Source organism: Eptesicus fuscus, chromosome 10, assembly GCF_027574615.1.
Source record: "Eptesicus fuscus isolate TK198812 chromosome 10, DD_ASM_mEF_20220401, whole genome shotgun sequence".
Classification (NCBI taxonomy): domain Eukaryota; kingdom Metazoa; phylum Chordata; class Mammalia; order Chiroptera; family Vespertilionidae; genus Eptesicus; species Eptesicus fuscus.
In genome coordinates this window covers 21,046,929-21,070,570 of record NC_072482.1, presented here as the reverse complement: position 1 = coordinate 21,070,570, position 23,642 = coordinate 21,046,929, and the positions used below count along the sequence as shown (strand labels likewise).

At 42.5% G+C, this 23,642-nt stretch overlaps 1 protein-coding gene across 2 annotated transcripts; it reads left to right on the top strand.

Moving 5' to 3' along the window:
- Nucleotides 1–3,382: 3,382 nt before the first annotated feature.
- LOC114230796 (glutathione S-transferase A2-like) lies at nucleotides 3,383–20,269 on the top strand. 2 transcript variants are annotated; one of them, XM_054722404.1, is made up of 7 exons: nucleotides 3,383–3,428; nucleotides 8,068–8,172; nucleotides 11,486–11,537; nucleotides 12,594–12,726; nucleotides 15,204–15,345; nucleotides 19,020–19,151; nucleotides 20,005–20,269. In XM_054722404.1, the coding sequence occupies exons 2-7, from the start codon at nucleotides 8,086–8,088 to the stop codon at nucleotides 20,125–20,127; spliced, it is 669 nt and encodes a 222-aa protein (XP_054578379.1). In that variant the 5' UTR covers nucleotides 3,383–3,428; nucleotides 8,068–8,085; the 3' UTR covers nucleotides 20,128–20,269. The 2 variants fall into 2 exon arrangements, with proteins under 2 accessions (XP_054578379.1, XP_054578380.1); XM_054722405.1 differs by lacking the exon at nucleotides 19,020–19,151.
- The last annotated feature ends 3,373 nt before the right edge of the window (nucleotides 20,270–23,642 follow it).

Here is a 23,642-nt window from a genome sequence, read left to right as displayed (position 1 = left end):
CTTTAAGATTCTCTTTGTCTTTTGCCCTTGGCATTTTAATTATGATGTGTCTTGGTGTGGTCCTCTTTGGATTCCTTTTGTTTGGGGTTCTCTGCGCTTCCTGGACTTGTAAATCTATTTCTTTCACCAGGTAGGGAAGTTTTCTGTCATTATTTCTTCAAATAGGTTTTCAATATCTTGCTCTCCCTCTTCTTCTGGCACCCCCATAGTTCGGATGTTGGTGTGCTTGAAATTGTCTCAGAGGCTCCTTACACTATCTTCATATTTTTGGATTCATTATTCTTTTTGCTTTTCTGGTTGGGTGTTTTTTGCTTCTTTGTATTTTAAATCTTTGACTTGATTCTTGGGATTCTCTAGTCTGCTGTTGAATCTCTGTATATTATTCTTTATTTCAGTCAGTGTATGCTTAATTTCTGATTGGTCCTTTTTCATATCCTTGAGGGTCACACTATTTCTTAGAGGTTTCTAGAAAATTCTTGAGTAACCTTATAACTGTGGTTTTGAACTCTATATTCAGTATTTTGCTTTCATTCATTTCTTTCATTTGTGATTTGTTTCTTTGTGCATTTTGGCTGCTTCCCTGTGTTTGTTTCTATGTACTGGGTAGCTGCTAAGTCTCCTTGAGTTGATAGAGTGGCCTTGTGTGGTAGGTGTCCTATAGGGCCCAGTGGCTCAGCTTCCCCAGTCGTGGACGCTCTTGGTACACCCCTTTGTGAGCTGTTTGCACAGTCTTGTTGTAGTTAATCCTTGATTGCTGATGGTATCACTGGGAGGAATTGACCACTAGGCCAACTGGCTGTGATGACCAGCTGTGTCTACACTGGAAGATCTGTTGCGCAGGAGACACCCTTATGGGGCAGGACTTGCTTCAGTGGGGCTTTAGTGCTCACTGAGTCTGCCCCTTGAGTGTGCTTTTATGGATGTGAAGAGTTGTAATCCGGTATGGTCTCATTCTGACCACTGGGTACACAGGCTCCTGGATCTCCAAGGAGGTGCAAGGTCAACCACTGTCTGGGGTTGCCCAGCAGGAGCTACAGAGATATCTGCAGATTTCTCCTCTTTGTATGGGGTTTGGAAGTGCCCAAACGAGGCCCAGTGGTGAAACAAGGCCAGCTGCTGCTGCCGGGCCTTGGGCCTTCTTTTGGAAGCTCTGGGGCTCTCTGACCCAGCTGCAATTTGACAGGTTTAATGTGGAGAAAGGACAGGCCATTCATATGCAAAAGCCTATGCCCACAGCTTGGATGGGGTTGTAAATTGGGTGGAACAGGGTCTCTGGGAATCACCAGGGTGGAGCAAATAGCAATAGCTGCCAGTCAGCCCTGCACCGGAGAGGTCTCTGGGTCCCCGTGTCCTGTGCCCCCGTGCAGGAACAATGATCACTGTGAGTACCTCTGAGAGAAAGTTGCGTGTTCCTGTCCCGATGCCAAACAGTCCAGTTTCTCCCTGCATGTGTCTGGGTCCCCCAGAGTCTCGCCCAAAACTGGAGTTCCAAGCAAGCAGGAGCTTGTATCTTCTTCCCGACTAAAAGAGCAGCACATCCAGGTGCCAGCACTTTCCAGGCCTCCACACCCCTTACCAGTCTCAATGCGCTTTCTTCACCTCTCTAGTTGTGGAACTTGCACTCAGCCAGTTTTCCTGCGGTTCTGGGTGGTAGTTGTTCTGCCTTTTAGTTGTAATTTTTATGTGGTTGTGAGAGGCAGCAAGTATAGGTGTTTACCTATGCCGCCATCTTGGTTCTTCGAGATAGCTCTTTCTTACAAGAGAATTTCAATTATCCAGTGTAGAAGGAATGAGGAAAATCACCATTAAGCAAACACTATACTACCATTTGCTGTAGGCAAGATCCCTAATGAACGTTAAAGTTGGTGGGTGAAAGCTCATTTAGAAACAGAATATTTGCATAGTCACAAAGTACCTCCCCATAAAATATGTATTAATTCCAAATAGGAACATTATAGCTGACAAGACTGGCAGACACTACTTGAGTCAAAGGATCAAGATTAGCTTCATCGTTAATAAGACATATTTTGTCTTGGGTATGATGTTATGTCTGGAAGTGATGCCCTGAGATAGGAACAGCATAACTTCTGTGGTATTCTTGAAAAAAATATATATATAACTTCAATCAAGCCACGAGGAAATGTCAGGCAGAGCCATATTGAGGGGCATTGGCCCAGTGCTCTTCTAAAGCCCAAGGTCGGCAGATAGGGAAAGACTGAGGAATTGTCATGGATTGGAGGAGACTATGGCAACTAATCGGTGTGAAATCCTGAACTGGAAAACAGACACTGGTCAAAAAACAATCTGGAGTTTGGTTAATGGTATTGTATCAATGTGAGATTCCTGGTTTGATCATTTTACTATGGTTATGTAAGATATTCATATTAGACAAAACTGGGGGAAGTATATTTGGAAACTCTGTACCACTTGCAATTTTTCTGTAACATAAATAATTTCACCAAAGTTTAAAAGATATATGTTAAATTATTTATTGATGCAATACAATGGGATTTGCTTCAAAACATTGCTGACAATTATTGTGGTAATGTGATGGGTACATTAAGGCCCATCATACTTGTCTTTCTGCATTTATATCTGTTAGAAGTTTTTCATTAGAAAAAGATACATTATACATTTTATACGTATTTATTTTTGCTTATGAAGTCTCTTCCATGTGGTGCCAGGCACTATAGTCAGTCATGGATACTGGGCAGCTCTCAGTTAATGGGGGGAGTGGGGTGAGGAAAGACACACAGATATTAAACAGATAAGGTCATAACTACTTGACAGAGGAAGCACAGGATGCCTGAGAGTAGGGACAAGAGAGCATTCCAATCAAAAGAAACAGCACATGCAAGGGTCCTGAGGCTAGAGAGAAATGTCTCTAAGGAAAGGGTCTAACATGGCCCAGGGAAGGCAGCTGAGTTCCTCCTGCCCACCGCTAGAGAATTCAGACAGGTTCTTTGGGCCTAGAGAATTTGGGTTGCAACAGTCATTCAGTCCTTTTTACGAATTTAGATTGCTATCTCCCTATGTTCTCTATCTTATTTTCTTTTCTGACACTACCCTCCTATGATACATTTTCCCATAAGACTTTTCCATCTTTACAGCAAATTTCATGAAATCCTACATAAGCAGCAGTGTTAATAGAAGCCTGGTTCCCACGGACCTATTGGGCAACCAAATAAACCTGAAATCCCTTCTTTGTGCATTTATGGATAATCTTGAAATGAAACATTGCTAAGCTGTCGTTTGCTTTCAGGTCTAGTATTGAACTCTGTGGAGGCTGGAGGCTGTGGGAGTGACTGCTCCTTATTGGACTCCACCCCCTTAGGAGGGAGAGGGTTGTCAAAATATTTAAGCATCTAACACAGCTATTAGGCAGTGACCTTCAGGAGCTGAGCAGAGAGACAGCGTGAACTTAATAGGTTAGTACTGACCTTACACATCTTTATACATTTTCTTGTGTCCGTTTCACTCGGAAATTTTTTTAATAATGTGTGATTTTAAGTGGGGACTCTATGTTCTTATTGTGCCTTCTTTGTGTGTTCAGGAGACAATTCAAGCATTTTTTTATTAGTTCCTCAAGGCCAGGTCTTTAATGGAAAATAATAACCAATAATTTTGAAAATGAAGAGAGAGAACTTGATGATATGGGAAAAGTAAGAGTGTTATTATTACAGGTAATGAGAAAATACAACATTCCAGTTCCAGGGAGAGCATGTGAGCTTGCATTATAGTCACTTTCGCCATTATACATGATGCATTAGTGTGTTCATCTAGTAGTCAACACACAATGGTACTGAATTTAAACTTGGCAGGGTCACACATTGAGCAATGAGAAGAAAATGTATGACAATGGTTATGTACCTCTTGAACTGACACCTCTTGTTGGGAAACCAATGCCTGCCAGTCAGAATCTGAACTTACACCTCCATGGGTGAATTCTTATATTAGCTTGTTGTTTATATGAGTTACTTTGTGATGAAACACATATCTGTCTCCTTTCTCTTCCTGCTTCTTCTTCTCTTCCTCCTCACCCCGCCCCGCCCCTCCCTCCTCCCAGCCCTCTGTCTTCCTCTCATCCTCCTTCCTCCCCTTCCTTGTTTAATGGTTTTAGACCCGTGGTTGGCAAACTGCAGCTCTTTGGCCCCTTGAGTGTGGCTCTTCCACAAAATACCATGGCCTGGGCGAGTCTATTTTGAAGGAGTGGTGTTAGAAGAAGTTTAAGTTTAAAAAATTTGGCTCTCAAAAGAAATTTCAATCGTTGTACTCTTGATATTTGGCTCTGTTGACTAATGAGTTTGCTGACCACTGTTTCAGACCAAAGGGTAGGAAGCTTTTCTTAGAAAGAAAAGACTCAAACTGACTAGTGAATCTAAATGTATAGGGATTTTAGAATAGGAAGTCAAGTGTCTCTGGGTTTACTTTTTAGGCAAACTTATAAAATAATGGCCTTCTCTTGAGCTGTGAGATTCCCTGTCTGACAGAGGATTTGCAAATCCTTTCTATTTGCCAAGTTAAATATTCCTCTGCACTACCTTGCCAAAGCTTTTTGGCATAACCATTGTGTTTCTACTATGTGGAAAGTTCTACTGTTAGATAGTTCCATTTAAATGGCACAGTGTTGGGTTTTATAATCAGGATTGGCTACTTCATTCCATGATCCCAGCTTATAATTTAATCACTCCATACTGCTATATTGTAAAATGACAAGACTTATGAGGGAAATCCCCCCCCCCCTAAAAAAAAAAGTGTGGCTTTTGAGAAATCTACCCATGCCATGTCACTTGGAGAGTGTACTGAACTTCCAGCAATCGGCCTGTTGAACAACGAACTGTGCTCAATACACTGTGTACTACAACAACTTCTCTGGAAGCTCACTAATTTAGTGGGGGACAAATTTCTGCGGGCTGTGAAAATTCAGTAATATAGAATAATAGGAAGAAACTGGTCCGAATGCCAGGAGAATTGGCATCTAATTTAGACTTCATAACTAACTGGCTAGCTGGCAAGCCATACCCTCTCTTTGGTGTGTAGCATATTCTTTACACTCTTGAAGGACTAGCCTACTTCTCAGATCCTTTCTGGGTCTATAATTTGGGAAGTCTTGAGGGGAGAGCGACATACATCAAGGGAGCATTCGTTTTCAGAAGGCACAGGAAGTCATCCAGTATGGTGCAACCTAATGAGAGTCAGTAGTGCCCTGGAAGAATTGTCAACATAAGAAAGAGCAAAACAGAGTTCTCATTCAGGAAAGCCTCAGAATTCCAGTTGTCAACAAGCCTATTTTTCTGACCAGACTTAAGTCCCTTAAGGGGAAGGAACAAATCAGACTTGTTTCTTGTTCCCAAAGAGCCATTATTGCTTGATACATGAAGCTGCTCCATGAGTGTTAGTTGAAGAAATTTGAATGAAATGCCCCAAAAAGAGAGAGTATATTACATGTCATCCAGAAACAAGGGTTCTAAGAAGCAAACAAACAAACAAATAAATAATTAAATAAATATCCTTTAGAACATTTAAACTCTTTTTTTGTAATCAAACCCAGATTTGGCTGCCTTTGCAAGGAGAGCCAAACTCACAAGACAGGTGCTGGTGAAAAAGAAAAGAGGTTTATTTGAGTGCTGGCATCTTGAGAAGATGGGGGACTTTTCCCAGTCCTCAAAAAACCACCTTGAGATCTCAGTGCTGACGGAGGTTTTTATAAGGATGGACAGGGGCTGTACAACAAACAGATCAGGGGGAGGGGAATGGGAAGTGCTGCTTCTCCAAAGAAGGGGGAGCATGGGATGCTGGCAGAGTTCTCTCTCTTCAAACCGGAATGTGTAGCTTTACTGAGGACACCTGTGGCCCCAAGCAGTAGTTCTCTAAGCTGTAAGAAAGGCTAAATAGGGAATGACAACACAGGGCTTTATTTACACACTTGAAGAAAACAGAGGGTTGGCTGCATCCTTGAGAAAAGGCAGAATAGAACACAGCATTTATTGCATAATTGCAATGTTAATTTACGGTTACCTTTTGACATATTAAAATTCAAATTTCATGTACCTTTTAAAAAATATAACTATTGCGTGAAGACATATATGTTTGCTAAGAAATTAACCACAAAATCTTGCAAAAATACTTAAAAACATTTTCTGTCCAGATGTCTAGTGACTAAGAATGGGACAGAAATTGTCCCCCGCTAAGTCTAGGCCAGTGGTTGGCAAACTCATTAGTCAACAGAGCCAAATATCAACAGTACAACAACTGAAATTTTTTTTGAGAGCCAAATTTTTTAAACTTAAACTGTATAGGTAGGTACATTGTTATTAACTTAATTAGGGTACTCCTAAGCTGGCCTTTGCTAAAAACGTCCTCAATCTGATTGAGGCATGTGGCTCGCGAGCCACGGTTTGCCGACCACTGGTCTAGGCAATTGAATCCTTGCCTGGGCACACCTACCAGCTCCACCACTGTAACAACGGAATGGCACACATAACTTCTATAAAGTGGCATCCTTCAGGTACATGGTGGCTTTTTGAATATGCGTACCCTTAATGACCTGGGCAATGAACAGGAAGATTTGAACCTCTTGATTTGCATGATTTTGTGGGGTTTTCTGGGTCAAGTGAATAGCGAACCATTTTCAGAGGTCACCCCTGGCCGCTTTCAGGAAGAGCAAACCTTTGCTTTTTAATGTCTCCCGTGCCTTTGTACTCACATCACAGATAAAACCTGCCCCAGACCTTGGCTGGAATTTCCCAGTCCTTATGTGAGGAGCTGTCTTTGGCTCCTCCCATCCATGTGCTGCTGTCCCAGCTTGGAACAGAGCAGTGGTGCTCAGCCAGAGGTGATTTTGCCCCTGATTTTATTTTGGGTTGTCATGATGGGAGAGAGGGACAGGGCACTATGCTACTGGCATCTCGTGGGTAGAGGTCAGGGATGCTGCTAAAGTAAATATCCTCCAATGCTCAGGTCTGCCCCCCACAACAAAGAATTATCCAGTCAGTGGTGCAGAGAAACCTTAGAAAAAGGCAACAGCTGTCAGACTTTTTGGCTGACCCAGACAAATGAATTTCTTACATTTTACAACAAACCAGAGCATACAGTCACATATACACACTCACACACAGTGTAAGTGTAACTAAATTAAAATTTTATTTAGTATGTAGTTAGACTTACTGCATATGGTACATTGATATTTCCTATTATATTTCAAATAGAAAATGCTAGTCAGACCCACTGTTCTGATTTCACAGCACACTGAGGGATCACAATCCATAGTTTATAAAATACTGTTTTAGAGAAGCTCCAAGACTTTGGTGTCCAGTACAAGTGTTTTTTAAGTGTGTTCAAATGATAGGTTTACCACTTATTTTAGGCCAGTTGTTTAACCTCTATAACCATCAGAACCCCCAACTATAAACTTAGAATAATAACAAGATCTACCTCAAGTCATTTTTACCAAGATTAAATAAGGATAAAAATCAGAAAATGTCCATTATGTGGTAGACACTAAACATGTTAGTTCCTTTCCATGTACTATAAAGGTAATGCACTAACATCCCTTTTTCTAAATGGAAAATAAAATTCATCCAGAGGTGGAAAAATATAGAATTCCAGTAGAAAAGAGGAATGAACCTCTTCTTGTGTGGAGAAAACTTAGAAGGTGTTGGTGACTATCAGGCCAGGACTAAGCCCCACTGCACACATTTGAATAAGAGCAGCATGGCAGCCAAGGAGCAGAGGACTAACTCTGCTCCCTTCTCCTCCTCCCTGTGGTTAAGTCCTCTGGCTTCAAGGCCCCTCACTGGCTGGCTTGCTTCTCCTGTGTGGGAGCCAGGCTGCCCTGTTTATATCCTCAGAGTGAGGACAAATGGCAACCTGAGACTTACTTGGTGCAATTTGACACCAATGGCCACTATTGGGTGAGAATATGAAAAAAGGAAATCCTCATGGGACTCCACCAATTCCACCATTAACAAAGCAGATACTTCACCCTTCTGTCCAAATGTATACCATAAAATACAGTTTGATTCTATGGTTTCATTCATTCACTCACTCATTCACTCATGTTTACAGAAACCAGGAGACTGCATCATGGCCGGGAAGCCCAGGCTTCACTATATGAATGGACGACTTCGAATGGAGCCCATCCGGTGGCTCCTGGCTGCAGCTGGAGTTGAGGTGGGTTCTGAGTTCTGTCATCTTAAGTTGAGACTAAAATTGACTCTATTAAAGTACTTTCTCACATAAGCGAGAAGACTTTCATACTAGATGGCCTGTGAATGGTTTTGCCTTAAATAAAAAAATTATGCATATTAGGAAGGAATTGGACTATTTGACCAATAAAATTTTAAAAAATCCTGCCATTGTAAGAGTACAGGAAAAATTAAAAGAAATTTTTAAAGGAAACAAAAGAAAAAGCCACAAGACATAATTTATGGACCTTATTTGATTTTAATGAACAGTAAAATATTTATGACACATATACAATTATTGATTGAATATTAGAGGATATTAAAAATTATTGTTAATTTTTAGTTGTGATTTTATGTGTGATATTGTGGTTACTTTAATAATAAATGTAATGTTTTAGAAATATAAATTAAAGAGTTAAGTATTAAATGATACTGTATATGGGGTTGTTTCAAATTTTCACAAGATAGGGAGAGTGGGTGGCATATAGATGACACAAGATTGGCTTGTGTGATAATGATTGTAGCTGGGTGATGGATACAAAGAGGATCTTTGTACTTTTATTTTGTACATGCTAGAAATTTTTATAATAAAAGGATAAAAACTATAATATTAGAATGTAATGCAATTAAAATGAAGATATAACCACAAAAGTGGAGAGGAGCAGATTATAACAACCTGCCTGTTAAAGACTTAAAGCATGCACTCAGCAATGATTTTGTTGAGCACCTTTAAGTGCCAGGTTCTGTGCTTGGTTCTGGGGATACATGGATGAACAAGACAGACAAGGTCCCTGCCCTCAGGAAGCTTACATTCCAGTCAGGATGCAGACAAGTAAATAGGTGATTAAAAGGAGGCATGGGAGCATCTAGGAAGACATCCAAGCATTTACAGTAAGCATGTCAAACTCGTGGCCCATGGGCCACATGTGGCCCACAATGAATATTTATGTGGCCCAGCCAATATAACGGTATGTAAGAAATGTTTTAATAAAATTTCATAACTTAATTTTTACAATATTCTGTTATACATAATTATTAATAATGAACTACAACATTCACTAATGACTGATTACTATAATCATGTTGAATTCATTTCCCTTACATGCCTTATGCACAGACACACCATTTCTCTCCATTAATACTAGCAGCGAATATTCTAGCAGCTGATTGCCACGTCATTAGCCTTGTGCTGAGTTGTTTGGTGTGCACAACAGGAAATATCTCGCTTTCAGAGAACAAGAAAAATAGGTTTATTTGAGTTACGCTTATTAATTTGTGCAGTTATTCAGTGTCTGTTAAGTTAATGTTCAAGAAAAGATATTAATTTTAATTAAAATGTTTTATTATTTTATGTTAACGATGACTCATTTATTTCAGCCTTTTGTATTCAGCATGTCTCTATGGAAATATACCTAGGTTTCTGTGAAAATGGAAGCTTTTGTTTTTTTGTGGCCCACATAAACTTAAACCTTGTTTATTTGGCCCGTGATAGCCTTTGAGTTTGACATGCTTGATTTGCAGTGTCAAAATGCCAGATTCTGCATGGAAAATTGGTAGGTTTCTGTGGTACTCAGTTGAGCTCTGCCCACTAGAGGTGTCAATGAGAAAAACGCATCTCTCTCAGTCCACATCAGAGTGACTCAGCAACTCTGAGGGTTTTCAGGAGAGGGAGTCATGGATGAACTCAGGAAAATTTGTCCCACAAATCAGAGCAGTAAAGGTGGATTTCAGGTGAGGGACACAGGAGCTTTAATGTGCTCCCTTCTGCCTCATAACAACATGTTTACCTGAGCCAGGATTATACTTTCTTCATTGGTTCATGAAGGCATGGGGACTTGAGCCTGGTTTTTTCTTAATTTCGTGAGTAAGAAAGTACACAAAAAATACAAATAGTGCCATGCAGCCTTTTTTTTTTCTTTTCCTCCATCAACCTACCCCGACTTCAGCTCAGGGTTCAGGAACATGTTCAGAGCCTGTGGGCAGGATGAGTTCAGCACAGGAGGGTGACTAGGAGGTGATGTGGAGAACATCTCAGGCTTCCTCTACTCCATCCCAGCTTTACTGAAAAGGGTGTGGGGTAAGGCTCTTGGCCAGGATTTCTGGGTTCTCTGCTCCCAAAAGTTGATCTTCACAATCATTTTCATCTCCATTAGCGTCACAAGCAACATCACACTAGCCAATGCTATCCTACCTTAGCTCCCTCCCTTGATGACCATCCTCCATCCTTTATGTTTGTCTTGAACTGGAAGCTTTATAAATTGCTGCACACATAACTCACTATATCTGGTCTTCCCCCATGGATTTATGTAGATTCACAATAGACTGTTCCACCGAGCAAGCTAGTCCAAAACTTTTGTCATATTCAAACGCATCAGAGATATTTTTTTTATTGTTTAAAATATTACATATGTCTCCTTTTTGCCTGATTAACACCCCCCCATCCCCCAGGACAGGCCCTCACCACCCCATGTCCATGTCCATTGTATAAAATAACCCTTTTAAACTATAAAATAAAATGAAGTGATGTAATTGTCACCTTGGTGACAGCATCTTAGCTGGTTATGAGCCCAAGGATACCCCATGCTGGGGGACACACAATTTCCTGGCCTGTCTCATATGGAGAGAAAGGCTTTCCTGAGATATTAAACTCCACAACTAGAAGAACTTCCCAGTCCCTTCCCCCCAATAACACTCCCCTCCCAAATCATGACCTGACCATTGACAGATGTAAAAGCAGGTGGAGGAAAATGGAACCTCCAAGTGTGAGCAGTTAAGTGCTGCAAGCCATGCTCTGTCCTCTTTTTAAAATATCTTTATTGCTGAAAAGATTATAGATGTTTCCCCCCCCACCCCCATGCACATAACCCTTCACCCTGCTCCTGCACACTCCCCAGGCCTTCCCCACATTATTGTTTGTCCATGAGTTAAGCATATGTAAATTCTTTGGTCCAACACTTCCAGCCCCCCACCTCCTGCCACTTCCATCTGAAATACATCAGTCTATTGTATGTTTCAATGTCTCTGGATCTGTTTTGTTCATCAGTTTATGTTGTTCATTAGATTCTACACAATCATGTGATACTTGCCTTTCTCTGACTGCTCATTTTGCTTCATGCTCTGTTCTTGATGGCTCTAATCTGAATTTCCAAATGGCAGGATTGTGCTCCTCTGTGTACCATGCCAAACTCACAAATCTTACCTCCTCCCTATGATGTACCAGGCAGAGGTTATTTTAAGTTAAAAGTTCTGTAATGCTATGGAATGAATAACAAGAACTCCTTTACTCTTTCTGGTTCTAGTTTGAAGAGCAATTTTTGGAAAGTCCAGAAGACTTGGAAAAATTAAGAAATGGTAAGACTATGTATCTAAATTGCTCTGATAAGGGAATCTATAAAGTCTATAGTGAGGTTTGAACACCAGACAATGCCTATGTGTGTGTATGGTGGGAGCTGGAAGGTGGGAGAAAGAGGAAGAAAAGTAGTTCAAGTGTCAGGGTGGGCTCCTTGAGCAGGTCTCATCACTCACTCAGGGCTAGGAAGGGCTTGAACTCAGAGTATTCGCCAAAGAATCATCCCTTGTGACCTGGAATGCCTGCTCCTTGCTTCTCCTTTCTGCACCCACAGTGAGGAGCTGTGTCTGCTCAGGACCCCACCTATCCACCAACTCTCAAACACATGCATCAGGGTGAAGAGAGTAGAAATTAGTCCAGCAGTTGCTTTGAATTATCTCTATGGTTTGTTGCCAGGTACTATCCTAGCAATATTGCAGATGTTGAAGTCAGGGAAAGAGACCCCTACATAAAAATCTCTCTCCACACCTACCTTAAGTGCCGTGAACACTACGAGAGTTCCTGTGGGAACTTCCCATTTGAAATGCCCTCTGGCTGGCAGCCTGCTGCAGCCTCTCTCCAGCTTCTTTTTAAAATATCCACAAAGATATATCAATTGGAAAAAAAAATACAAGCAGCTACCATGTATCTGATGGGAAATAAAAAGGTAAATAAAATAATGAGTTAAAAAATAAAAAGCAGATTGTTAAGAAAAAGGACTATAAAAAACTAAGAACAAAATGCCATTTTGTTGAAGTATTACCTGATAATTTCAACAAACTTGTTATCCATTTAAAAGACTGTGATCCGCCGAAACCGGTTTGGCTCAGTGGATAGAGCGTCAGCCTGCGGACTGAAAGGTCCCGGGTTCGATCCTGGTCAAGGGCATGTACATTGGTTGCGGGCACATCCCCAATGGGGCGTGTGCAGGAGGCAGCTGGTCAATGTTTCTCTCTCATCAATGTTTCTAGCTCTCTATCCCTCTCCCTTCCTCTCTGTAAAAAATCAATAAAATATATATTTAAAAGACTGTGATCCATGAGACATTTCACTCTACTTTTTCTTTCTTCTTTCAAAAGATGGGTCTTTGATGTTCCAGCAAGTGCCCATGGTGGAAATCGATGGGATGAAGCTGGCACAGACCAGAGCCATTCTCAACTACATTGCTGCCAAATACAACCTCTATGGGAAAGACATAAAGGAAAGAGCCCTGTAGGTATTTTTTCTGTTTTTTTAATAAACAATTAATAACCATTTAGATTCTTCCTTGAATGATCAGGATTGTGTTGGGGGATCATGACCAAGAGCAGCATGAGCCTTGGAGAAATAGACTGAGGTCCAGTCCAGCAGGGTTCATAAGGAGGAGGGATTCCACTTGAAGTGGAATCAAGCAGTGGGATAAGAAAAGAAGACTCAGTCCACAGAGGTAGTACAGGGAGTGACAGAGGTTTCCAAACACTGGGGAACTATGAAGCCAGGAGGATGGTGGAATCATGACTCCAGGTGCTCAGGCCTTCAAAGAAAAGACTGGGGAAGGAATGACACAAAGGGGCTAATTCTCAAGTTCCAGAAATTACAGGAACAGTTACCAGGAACCTAACTCACCAGCCCATTGTGTGGACTGCCCACTTGACAAGGGTTAGCAGAGGAAGATTTTCAAGAGGCCAGGGTTACTTGGAACATTTTTTTTAGAACTGAAGCAGCCAGATATATTCAATACAGCTATATCTGGGGAAGGGTGGGGGGTGTTCTCCTTCTTTTTGAGATGGAACCACATGATTGAAACTAAAATTTGTAAGGAATTGGTAGCACTCGAAACGTTAAACATAGAGCTATCCTATGTCAGCACCTCACCTCTTAGGTATGTACCCAAGGTAATAAAAAATACATCCACACTAAACCTTGTACTATGGCTTCATAGACCTCCTTGGGAGCCCTGAGGTGAAATCTGAAACTGGCTCCCATCTGTGAAGGGCAGGGAGAGACTGAAGAAAAAGGCACTCTAGTCCTTATTGGTAGGTGGCAGGTCTAATAAACAAGGACATTTGTTCATGACCACAAGACAAGTAGTTTTCTGAATCCACCTCCAGAAACTTAAAAGCTTATATAGAGGCCTGAACTGGGTCACACACCAAGTCCAGATGGTCTCATCACCACATTCCTATCTCAAGGCTGTGTCCCTGGAAAGGCATGTGGAGAGCACATTCCAAGCACAGGGGAGGGAGTGGGGAGCCTCCAATTGCCCAGGTCCAGCTTGGGGGTCAAATGACATTCACACCTTCTTGATGACCTTCCCCAACATGCACACAAATGTTCATAGCAGCGTTGCTCACAATATTTAAAGAGTGGAAAGAATAGCCATGTCCATCAACTGGTGAATGAATGAACAAAGAGTGGAATATTTACACAATGGAATGTAACTTAGCCATAGAGAGGACAAAATTCTGATGTTGATGACAACAAGATTGAACTTCAAAAATAGTATACAAAATGAAAGAAACCAGACACAAAAGGCCATATATAAAATGATTCCATTCATATGAAATGTCCAGACATTCAAATCCATATAAACAGAAAGTAGTTGTGTGATCTCCTGGGGAAGGAGTTTTGGGGAAATAGGGAGTGACAGTTAAGGGTACAGAATTTCTTTTGGGCATGATAGGAAATGTTCTGGAATTAGAGAATGTGATGATGATTTCTGAATGTACTAAAAACTACAGAATAGTACACTTTACGTAAAAGGTGATATTTATGGTATGTAAATATAGTATTTCAATAAAGCTGGTATATTTATAAGTATTGTAGAAAACCCAGTTTAGAACAAAAGGAAAAACTCCTCTATAATATGCACTGGTTGGAACTATATAAGGGATCGCACCCATTCAGGGGATGTTTCAGGTGGAGTCTTGAGCAGTGCAAACAGGGCCAACATTTAGAATCAGCACAATGGAGAGGGTTGGGAACTGTGTTCTATGGGAACTTACTGGAAGAACTGCTAATATTGGGCATATGAATGGGCCTGGGTGGTGTAACACGATGAGCAAGGGAGAGGGACATGGCTGAGGTGTCTGTGCCAGGGACTCTCTGCAGATTCCTCAGGTGGCAGGCCGTTAGCCTATGGATCACATGGAGTTTGTGTCCAGAACCAACCAAAACAGAGGTGGCAAACCCTAGGTAGCATCTCACTGAGTACTTTCAATGACTCCACCAATTTATCCATGCCTGTGACTCTGAACACCTCACTGATGTTCTCTGTCAATATATTTGGTCATGAATATAACAAAAATTTTAGACGTAGATATCCACCTTGATATGAAATGTTAAAATTAAGTGAAAATCATAGCTTAATTACTGGTATATAAAATTGCACCCAGACCTAGCAGGTTTGGCTCAGTGGATAGAGCATCGGCCTGCGGACTGAAGGGTCCCGGGTTCACTTCAGGCCAAGGGCACATGGCCGGGTTGTGGGCTTGATCCCCAGTCAGGGGCGTGCAGGAGGCGGCCGATTGATGTTTCTCTCTCTCTCTCTCCCTTCCTCCCTGAAATCAATAAAGAAATATATTTTAAAAAATGCACAAAATGGAGGTGAATTACTTTGCCACCTCCTGATACCCCATTCTCTTAGATTTTTAAACTATAACATGTAAAGGCAGGTGACAGTTGACAATTGAGTCATTTTTGTCTTTGAGGATTGATATGTATTCAGAAGGTATTGCAGATCTGAATGAAATGATCCTGCGTTTACCACTATTCCCACCTGATGAACAAGATGCCAAGATGACCCAGATCAGAGAGAGAACAACGAATCGTTATTTCCCAGCCTTTGAAAAGGTAAGTGGGCTGTTCAGTGTTTGGGGCACTGAGATTAGAGGACAAAGAGAAATGGTGCCTGGGAAGTCCAGGGACATTGACCTTCACTTCCAGTGGGCCCTCCTGACTACTGATGGAGCACCCTGGCTCTCCAGGGATGTTATCAAAATCAGCTGTGGGGAGGATAGGAACCTGTTATACCCAACTTATAATCTTTCAGCAAAAGTTCAGCTTACTAGGACCTGATTTAGAATTCTCTATTTGATGGCATTTCATGGCCACAGTTAGAGCCACACAAGCGATTGGAGTAGATCCTGCAGAACACCATGCAGGGGCTTTTCATCCAAGAGGAGCAGGAGGAAGGCAACTCATCGGAAAATATGCTGGCAACACGCATAGGAAACATGACCCCAACTGCCCACCAGGAGGATATGGTAGTCTGTCTGGGATGGATGAGATGTATCTAAACAGAGAGAAAGGTGGTGGGGTGGAGAGGAAGAAACAGATAAAAAGATGTTAAGGAATAAATAATCTACAAATTTTGTGGACATGGCTCTCAAACTTTTGAGGAAAGTCATGCAAAACTAAGGAAATAAAGTTCCATCAATATACATAATACCTATATTAGTTAATGCTTCTCTTTGAAGGTAAAAGGGGAGTATTTCAGATTAAAACACCCTGAAATCATGCTAAATAAAAATCAAGAACAACAACAAGATTGTAAGGGATACAGGAGGCTTACATAGAAATAAAAAGATTAATACTGAGGAACTTATTTATATTAAGTATTAAATCATTCATTCACTCAAATGTTGATTTGTTGCTTGTGTGTGAGGTTCTATTCAAAGAGCAAAGAATTTGCTGAAACCGGTTTGGCTCAGTGGATAGAGCGTCGGCCTGCGGACTCAAGGGTCCCAGGTTCGATTCTGGTCAAGGGCATGTACCTTGGTTGCGGGCACATCCCCAGTAGGGTGTGTGCAAGAGGCAGCTGATCGATGTTTCTCTCTCATCGATGTTTCTAACTCTCTATCCCTCTCTCTTCCTCTCTGTAAAAAATCAATAAAATATATTTAAAAAACAAAACAAAACAAAACAAAACACAAAGAGCAAAGAATTTGGCATTAATCAGAACATACTAGTACACTCTCCTGGTCCTTGTGGTGCTAAGAGTTTAGGCACGTTTCACATGATGAGAACCTAAACAGACTTTGCAATTTAGGTGTATCTATACTTTGAAAATAAAGAGTTCCATGATCCCATGAAAATAAAGAGCCTTATGATCATGTGAATGCAATATGCATATAAAAATATAGCATTTGAGCCCTAACTGGTTTGGCTCAGTGGACAGAGCATCAGCCTGTGGAATGAAGGGTCCCAGGTTCAATTCCAGTCAAGGGCACATGCCTGGGTTGCAGGCTTGATCCCCAATAGGGGACATGCAGGAGGCAGCCAATCAATGATTCTCTCTCATCATTGATATTTCTATCTCTCTTTCCCTCTCCCTGCCTTTCTGAAATCAATAAAGATATATATATATATATATATATATATATATATATATATATATATATATATATATTTATATTTTAAATATATATATATTTTAAAAATATATATATATTTTAAAAAACAGCACTTGATATTTTATTGTAGTCATTAATTATTTATCCATTCATATGTATCTATCTAGTCTGAAAGCGTATTTGCCAAAATGTTATCTTTAGTCAGTGGTCCATGTGTGGTTTTTTTCTCTATGATGTCCACATTGCTGTAATAATTTTTTAATTTCTTTATTGATTAAGGTATTACATATATGTCCTTATCCCCACATTACCCCCCACCCCACCCTCACTCATGCCCTCACCCCCTTGTTGTCTGTGTCCATTGGTTAGGCTTATATGCATGCATACCAGTCCTTTGGTTGATCTCTCCCCCTTACCCCCACCTTCTCCTACCTTCCCTCTGAGGTTTGATGGTCTGATCGATGCTTCTCTGTCTCTGGATCTGTTTTTGTTCATCAGTTTATGTTGTTCATTGTGTTCCATAAGTGAGTGAGATCATGTGATATTTATCTTTCTCTTACTGGCTTATTTCACTTAGCATAATGCTCTCCAGGTCCATCCATGTTGTTGCAAATGGTAAGAGGTCTTTCTTTTTTTACAGCAGCATAGTATTTCATTGTGTAGATGTACCACAGTTTTTAATCCACTCATCTGCTGATGGGCACTTAGGCTGTTTCCAAATCTCAACTATGGTGAATTGTGCTGCTATGAACATAAGGGTGCATATATCCTTTCTGATTGATGTTTTTAGTTTTTTGGGATATATTCCTAGAAGTGGGATCACTGGATCAAATGGGAATTCAATTTTTAGTTTTTTGAGGAAACTCCATACTGTTCTCCACAGTGGCTGCACCAGTCTGCATTCCCACCAGCAGTGCACGAGGGTTCTTTTTTTTCCGCATCCTTACCAGCACTTGTTGTTTGTTAATTTGTTGATGATAGCCATTCTGACAGGTGTGAGATGGTACCGCATTATCGTTTTGATTTGCATCTCTCGGATGATTAGTGACTTGGAGCAGGTTTTCATATGTCTCTTGGCCTTCCTTCTGTCTTCTTTCGAAAAGTATCTATTTAGGTCCGTTGCCCATTTTTTGATTGGGTAGTTTATCTTCCTTTTGTTAAGTTGTATGAGTTCCCTGTAAATGTTGGAGATTAAAGCCTTATCGGTGCTAATATTGGTAAATGTGTTCTCCCATGCAGTGGGCTTTCTTGTTGTTTTGTTGATGGTTTCTTTTGCTGTGCAAAAGCTTTTTGTTTTGATGTAGTCCCATTTGTTTATTTTCTCTTTAGTTTCCATTGCAATAATTTTAATAAGCATCACATATTTCTCCAATATTTAATTATAAAAAACTGAAACAGAAAAATTGAAAGACATGTACAACAAACTCATATATACTGACCACCTAGATTAAAAATTAACATTTTATAATTATGTTTGCTTAATTATATATTTCTCATCCCTCTCTGCTGTAATCAAACATTATTTTTTGATGCATTTAAAAGTAAGTTACAGACAAGTACAGTCACCCCTAGGCAGTTCACATGTGAATTATAGCAAATTCTCCCAATGTTATTGAGAGGCACAGGTGGCTTAGGAGTAAGAGACAATGTTGTAAGAGAAATGGTGAGTTCAAATTGTTCCAGGATTATTTCAGGTCCTACATAGGTAGACCAGGAAATGAGAAGAGCAGACAAGAGGAGAAATGTAGACTCTGAAATAGTGTTCTCAGGATTGAGGAAGGATGTCATCAAGATGGAGTCTTTGCCCAAAGGAGAGAGAACAGCCTGGAAAGGCAAGTCCTGAAATCTCTGAGCTGTTGAGGCTTCAGGGCGTGTAGCACATAGAAGCACAGTGCAGCCAGTGCTAGCCCTGGGCCAGACCAAGATGCACAGAGATATGGGGATGGGAAAAGGAGATGGTTGCCTGGGCGTCAGCTGAGGAGTGAGGAAAGAACAGCAAAGACCTGCTTCTCTCTGTCTCACTGAGTCAGGGAGATGAATGTGGTCTGATGCTCTGCACCTGTCCAGGGAGACAGCAGAGATAGGAAGCCGGGCTGGAGAGACCTGGGCAGGAGCAGGGCTACCCAGCCTGAATGCACCTGTGTTCATAACCTGTTCCCTCCAATGCACCAGGTGTTGAAGAGCCATGGACAAAACTACCTGGTTGGCAACAGGCTGAGTAAGGCTGACATTCACCTGGTTGAACTTATCTACCAAGTTGAAGAGCTTGACCCCAGCCTTCTGACCAACTTCCCGCTACTGAAGGTGACCCCTTTCACAGCCCTGGGGAGGGAACCCACATCCCCCATCTTGGAATCTAATATCTGGGCTCTTTGGCGATATTATGATCGCATCATTGTCCAGGCTCCCTGCCCCCAGGTCTTCAAAATTTGCTCATAGGCTCTGGTCTGAGGCAGGAAAAGAATCTTGTTTTGCCAAAGAAATTTGAGGTGGATGCTGTCCCAAGGAGAATAGTTTGTCTTTCACAATGAGAGGGACCTAGGGCTCAGCGTCTCTGTCCTCAGCCCTGTTCCATGCAGTTTCTGTCCTCATTTTCTCTGGGATTCCTCCCAAGTGTGTCATCGTCTCTTTTACCTGAGTCTGTGTGAACAGGTCTCCCTCTGATTTCCTTCCCTCTGCTCCTGCTCCTTCTCTCAGACACTGTGTTTTTTCCCCCACAGCCCCTTCTCTCTTTCTGTCTCTCTCTCTCACAGGGAAGATTGCTTTTGACTGTCCACCTGGTTGACATTCTATATTTTCTATCTTCAGTTCCAGCTCAGTTGTCCCACATATTCACTTCTCCAGTTTGGAGCCTTTGCCTGTGTTGCTCTGACAGACTCATTAGTCTTCCTTGTCTGCACAAGAGTGATGAATCCATAGGATTTGCATGTGGGCAAGAAGACTGTGAACTGAATCCTGTCTCTAAGAAAACTGCTATTGAGCTGTGTTTCCTTCCTCTTATCTTCTTGTCTTGCTGGGTGTCCCTTTCCCTGGCCCCTGCTGGTGCTGATACAGGGGATGCCGGTGGTCCTGTCTAGGAGGGTCTCAGATTCCCTGGCCTGTGTAATGACAGGTGGGTGTTGTGTCTCCATCTGAGGCTGTGCTTTGTGCATTGCAGGCTCTGAAAACCAGGATCAGCAACCTCCCTCCTGTGAAGAAGTTTCTGCAGCCCGGCAGTCAGAGGAAGCCTCCCATAGATGCAAAAGCAGTAAAGGCAGCCAGGGAGATTTTCAAGATTTAAATAAAGATGGCATGGACGCCCAGCGCATGCAGGAGCAGTCTTTAGAAGTTGTCCAACAATGAAATGCTCTACCTAGATGTAGACCTTGGATCTTGTGAGAATAATAAGTTTTTCACAAGTAATCAAATAATAAACTTCTATGAGCTGATTTAGTTATAGTGTATGCTCGTTCATTAAGATCCAATATGATATCATATTTTCAGTCTCCTTTGATTGAGTCTCTCTTGGATAGATTATGGAGGGCTTTATCATCTCTGTACAAGAGTCTGAACTTCACTCTGACGGCAAAAATTGCTAATTCAACAGTTTTAAAGCAGCAGAAGGTGACAGAGTTAAATGTGCTTCTTAGACAGACCCATTTGAGGGCCTTATGTTAAGTGAAATAAGTGAGGCAGAAAAAGACAAATGCCATAGAATTCATATGTGGAATCTAAAAACAAAACAAAAAAACTTACAGCTATAAAGAGCAGATTGCTGGTTGCTGGAGGTGGAGGTGAGCAACATGGGTGAAGGGGATCAAAGGTACAAAGTTCTAGTTACAAAATAAATAAGTTCTGGGATGTCATTATGTACAGTGCGGTGATTATAGTTAACAATACTGCATATTATATTTGCAAATGGTTAAGAGAGTAGATCTTAAAAATTCTCATCACAAGAAAACACATTTGCAACTATGTGTGATCATGGATGTTGACTTGACTTATTGTGGTCATCATTTCACAATATCCTATATAATAAAAGTCCAGCCACCATAAGTGTATCGACCAGAATGACCAGAGACCAGAACCGCCACGGCCCCTCGCCAGGCTGGCCCCACTCCCAAGCAAGCGTTTAGGGGCGATCAGCCAGGCAGGCAGAGTGGTTAGGATTGATCAGGTAGGCAGACCAGTGGTTAGGGGTGATCAGATAAGCAGGCAAGTGGTTAGGGGCGATCAGGTAGGCAGGCCAGCAGTTAGGGGCAATCAGATAGGCAGACGGCCCCTCACAGGACTGGCCCCGCCCCCCAGCAAAGAAAGAGAGAGGCCAGGCCACTGGCGGTGACTCTGTGGCAGGTGTGTGGCCGGCAAGCAATCCCCCGCAGAGGGAGGCCCAGGCCAGCCAAGCCATCGCACCCCAACCTGAAGAGAGAGGCCACTGGTGGCAGGGGAGGGAGACAGCGCTGCACAGAAGGCAAGCAGTGGCAGTGGTGGGGTTGGGGCCAGCTGCCTGCAGCTGGGGGAAGGAAAGCCCTGATAGGCCCTGATCTCAGGCCAGGCCTAGGGACCCTACCTGAGGGGTCCCAGATTGTGAGAGGATGCAGGCCAGGCTGAGGGACACCCCCCCCTGAGTGCACGAATTTTTGTGCACCGGGCCTCTAGTATACATATATTGAATCATTATGTTGTACTCCAGAAACTAATATAATGCTGAAGGTCAATTATATCTCAAAAAGAAAAGAAAAGCAAAACTACTTTGGCTGCCACATGGAAGTTGGAATACAGCATCACAGGGACCAAGTCTGGATATAGAGTCTGGAGTGCAGGGTTCTATGGACATTGCATGAGAGATGATGGCAGCCCGCAATGGAAGATGGGTCAGTGTGGAGAGTGAAAGTGGCAGCTGGGTTGGAGTGAGAGTGAAGGGGAAATGGAGATTGGCAGGGAGAGAGCGGGTCAGGGATATGGCAGGCTTACAGCCTGGGCAACGGTGTGGGTCAGCAGGGCCAATCTCAGAATGGAAACACGATTTCTGTTTGGGGTTTGGTTAGTTTGAGTTGCCTGAGGGGCAGCCAGATGGATGTTTCCAGAAGATAGAAGTACACGGGTCATGTGCCAGGAGAAAGGTCTGGGCAGAGCTCCCACCGAATCAGTTCAGTTGCTGATTTCATGGGACCCTTCTGGTCCCCTGTGAGGAAGCTGCCTGCTCTTAGTCTGCTTCGGGGTGAAGTGGGGGACGATGTCCCAGGGAAGGAGGATGTGAGTTGCCTCCAAGTTGACAGGAACTTATTCCATGTCATGAGCAAGATTGACCTGTATTACAGGATCTTTCCTTCTCCCTCCGGGAGACCTCAGGGCTTCCTCTCTCCTCTGTTGACCCAGGAAAAACCAGCTCTGCTTCTCCTCCCTTCTGACCAGGTTACCTTATTTCAACTCAGAAGCCACAGGGTTTTGCCCCTGACAGCCCACAGCTCATCTCCAGCATCTTGTTCCTTGGTCCCCTCAGACTCAGCTTCTCAGAAACCAGACTCAGAGTCTGCTCCACAGGCTCCTCCTCCTCCTCCTCTCCGTTTCCTCCCTGGAGCCAGGGCAGCACTGGCAGCCCCTCTGAGGTGCCCACTCAGCGGCCTTGCCTCTCCTTGCCCGCCCCCTGGATGAGACAGAGCCATGGCAACGCAACTCCCAACTGCCATGCACATCTCTCTCTTCCACTGCCTGAGATCAGGCCTCATGATTTCTCACCTCCACCACCCCAATAACCTCCCTCACTGCAGCTCCACTCCCCTCTGGTCTGCTCTCTACTTGCAACCAGAGTGGTTTGTAACCATGCAGAAACTTCATTTCTTTCCCTTTGATTCAAACTGGCCTTACCCAGCACCCTGGCTCACCCACTGCTTTCTCCCCTGCACGTCCATTTCCTAAGTCCTCCAAACAATGAGGTTCTGGTAGGAACAAAGCCTCTCGGCTGACCACAGAGACAGAGTGTCAGCCAAACTAGACATGACATCTAGGCCTCAGTTGTGTTTCAGCTCCAGACCCAGGAAAGCAGAACCAGCCCACCAACCACACCCTTGTGAAAGCAGACAGAGCAATGCCACGGCTGACATCAGGACCACATGCATTGATAACTACCCTAGCACCGACCAATCATTAGAACCATGACTATGACCAAGACCCTAACTCGCTTATTCATCAAGATTAATGATTTCTTCCCCTTCATAATGTGTCCACTAGAAGCCATCAGGAGCCACGTCTTTGAGCATTTGCTCACCTGTGGCTCTCGGCTTGGTGCCATTTCCTCAATGAATAAACCTGCTGCATTTGATTGGGCTTTGATGCACACAGGCAAATGAATGCCTTTATTTCAGTAACAGTTTTTCTAAGATGCAAATCTGATGATCACCACCTTCTTTACCTCCTTCAGTGACTCCCATGCCTGCACGGGTGCCTCCTCACATCCCTCCTTACCCCAAGCTCCAGCCCAATTACAGCCTTGGGCATGGAGGGGCCTCTTGCCTTCCTCCTGGGCACATTCATTAGCTCTGCTTGACCAGTCCGGATTGGGGTAGAGGAAACACAAGATAACCTGAAACTTCTTTGGGGCGGAAAATATATGGAATTACCCATAAAGGGAGGTAACTTGTCTTAAAGGACATAGGAGCCAACCTGGAGTATCTCCCAAAGGCCAAAGCTGGAAAAATTTCAGCAACAAAATGTATTAGATCATAACCCTTATGATAAAATATCCGTAAGTCCATGCTGCTATAAGTAAATAATTGAACAAATAAATAAGGGAGAAGAGATAGCTCTTTCTTACAA

What these genes read in the sequence shown, in the direction of transcription:
- LOC114230796 (XM_054722404.1), top strand. Translation starts at nt 8,086, where the DNA reads ATGGCCGGGAAGCCCAGGCTTCACTATATGAATGGACGACTTCGAATG. An exon ending in GACATAAAGGAAAGAGCCCT is followed by an intron (nt 12,727 to 15,203) that starts GTAGGTATTTTT and finishes TTTGTCTTTGAG; the next exon opens with GATTGATATGTATTCAGAAG. An exon ending in CCAACTTCCCGCTACTGAAG is followed by an intron (nt 19,152 to 20,004) that starts GTGACCCCTTTC and finishes TGTGCATTGCAG; the next exon opens with GCTCTGAAAACCAGGATCAG.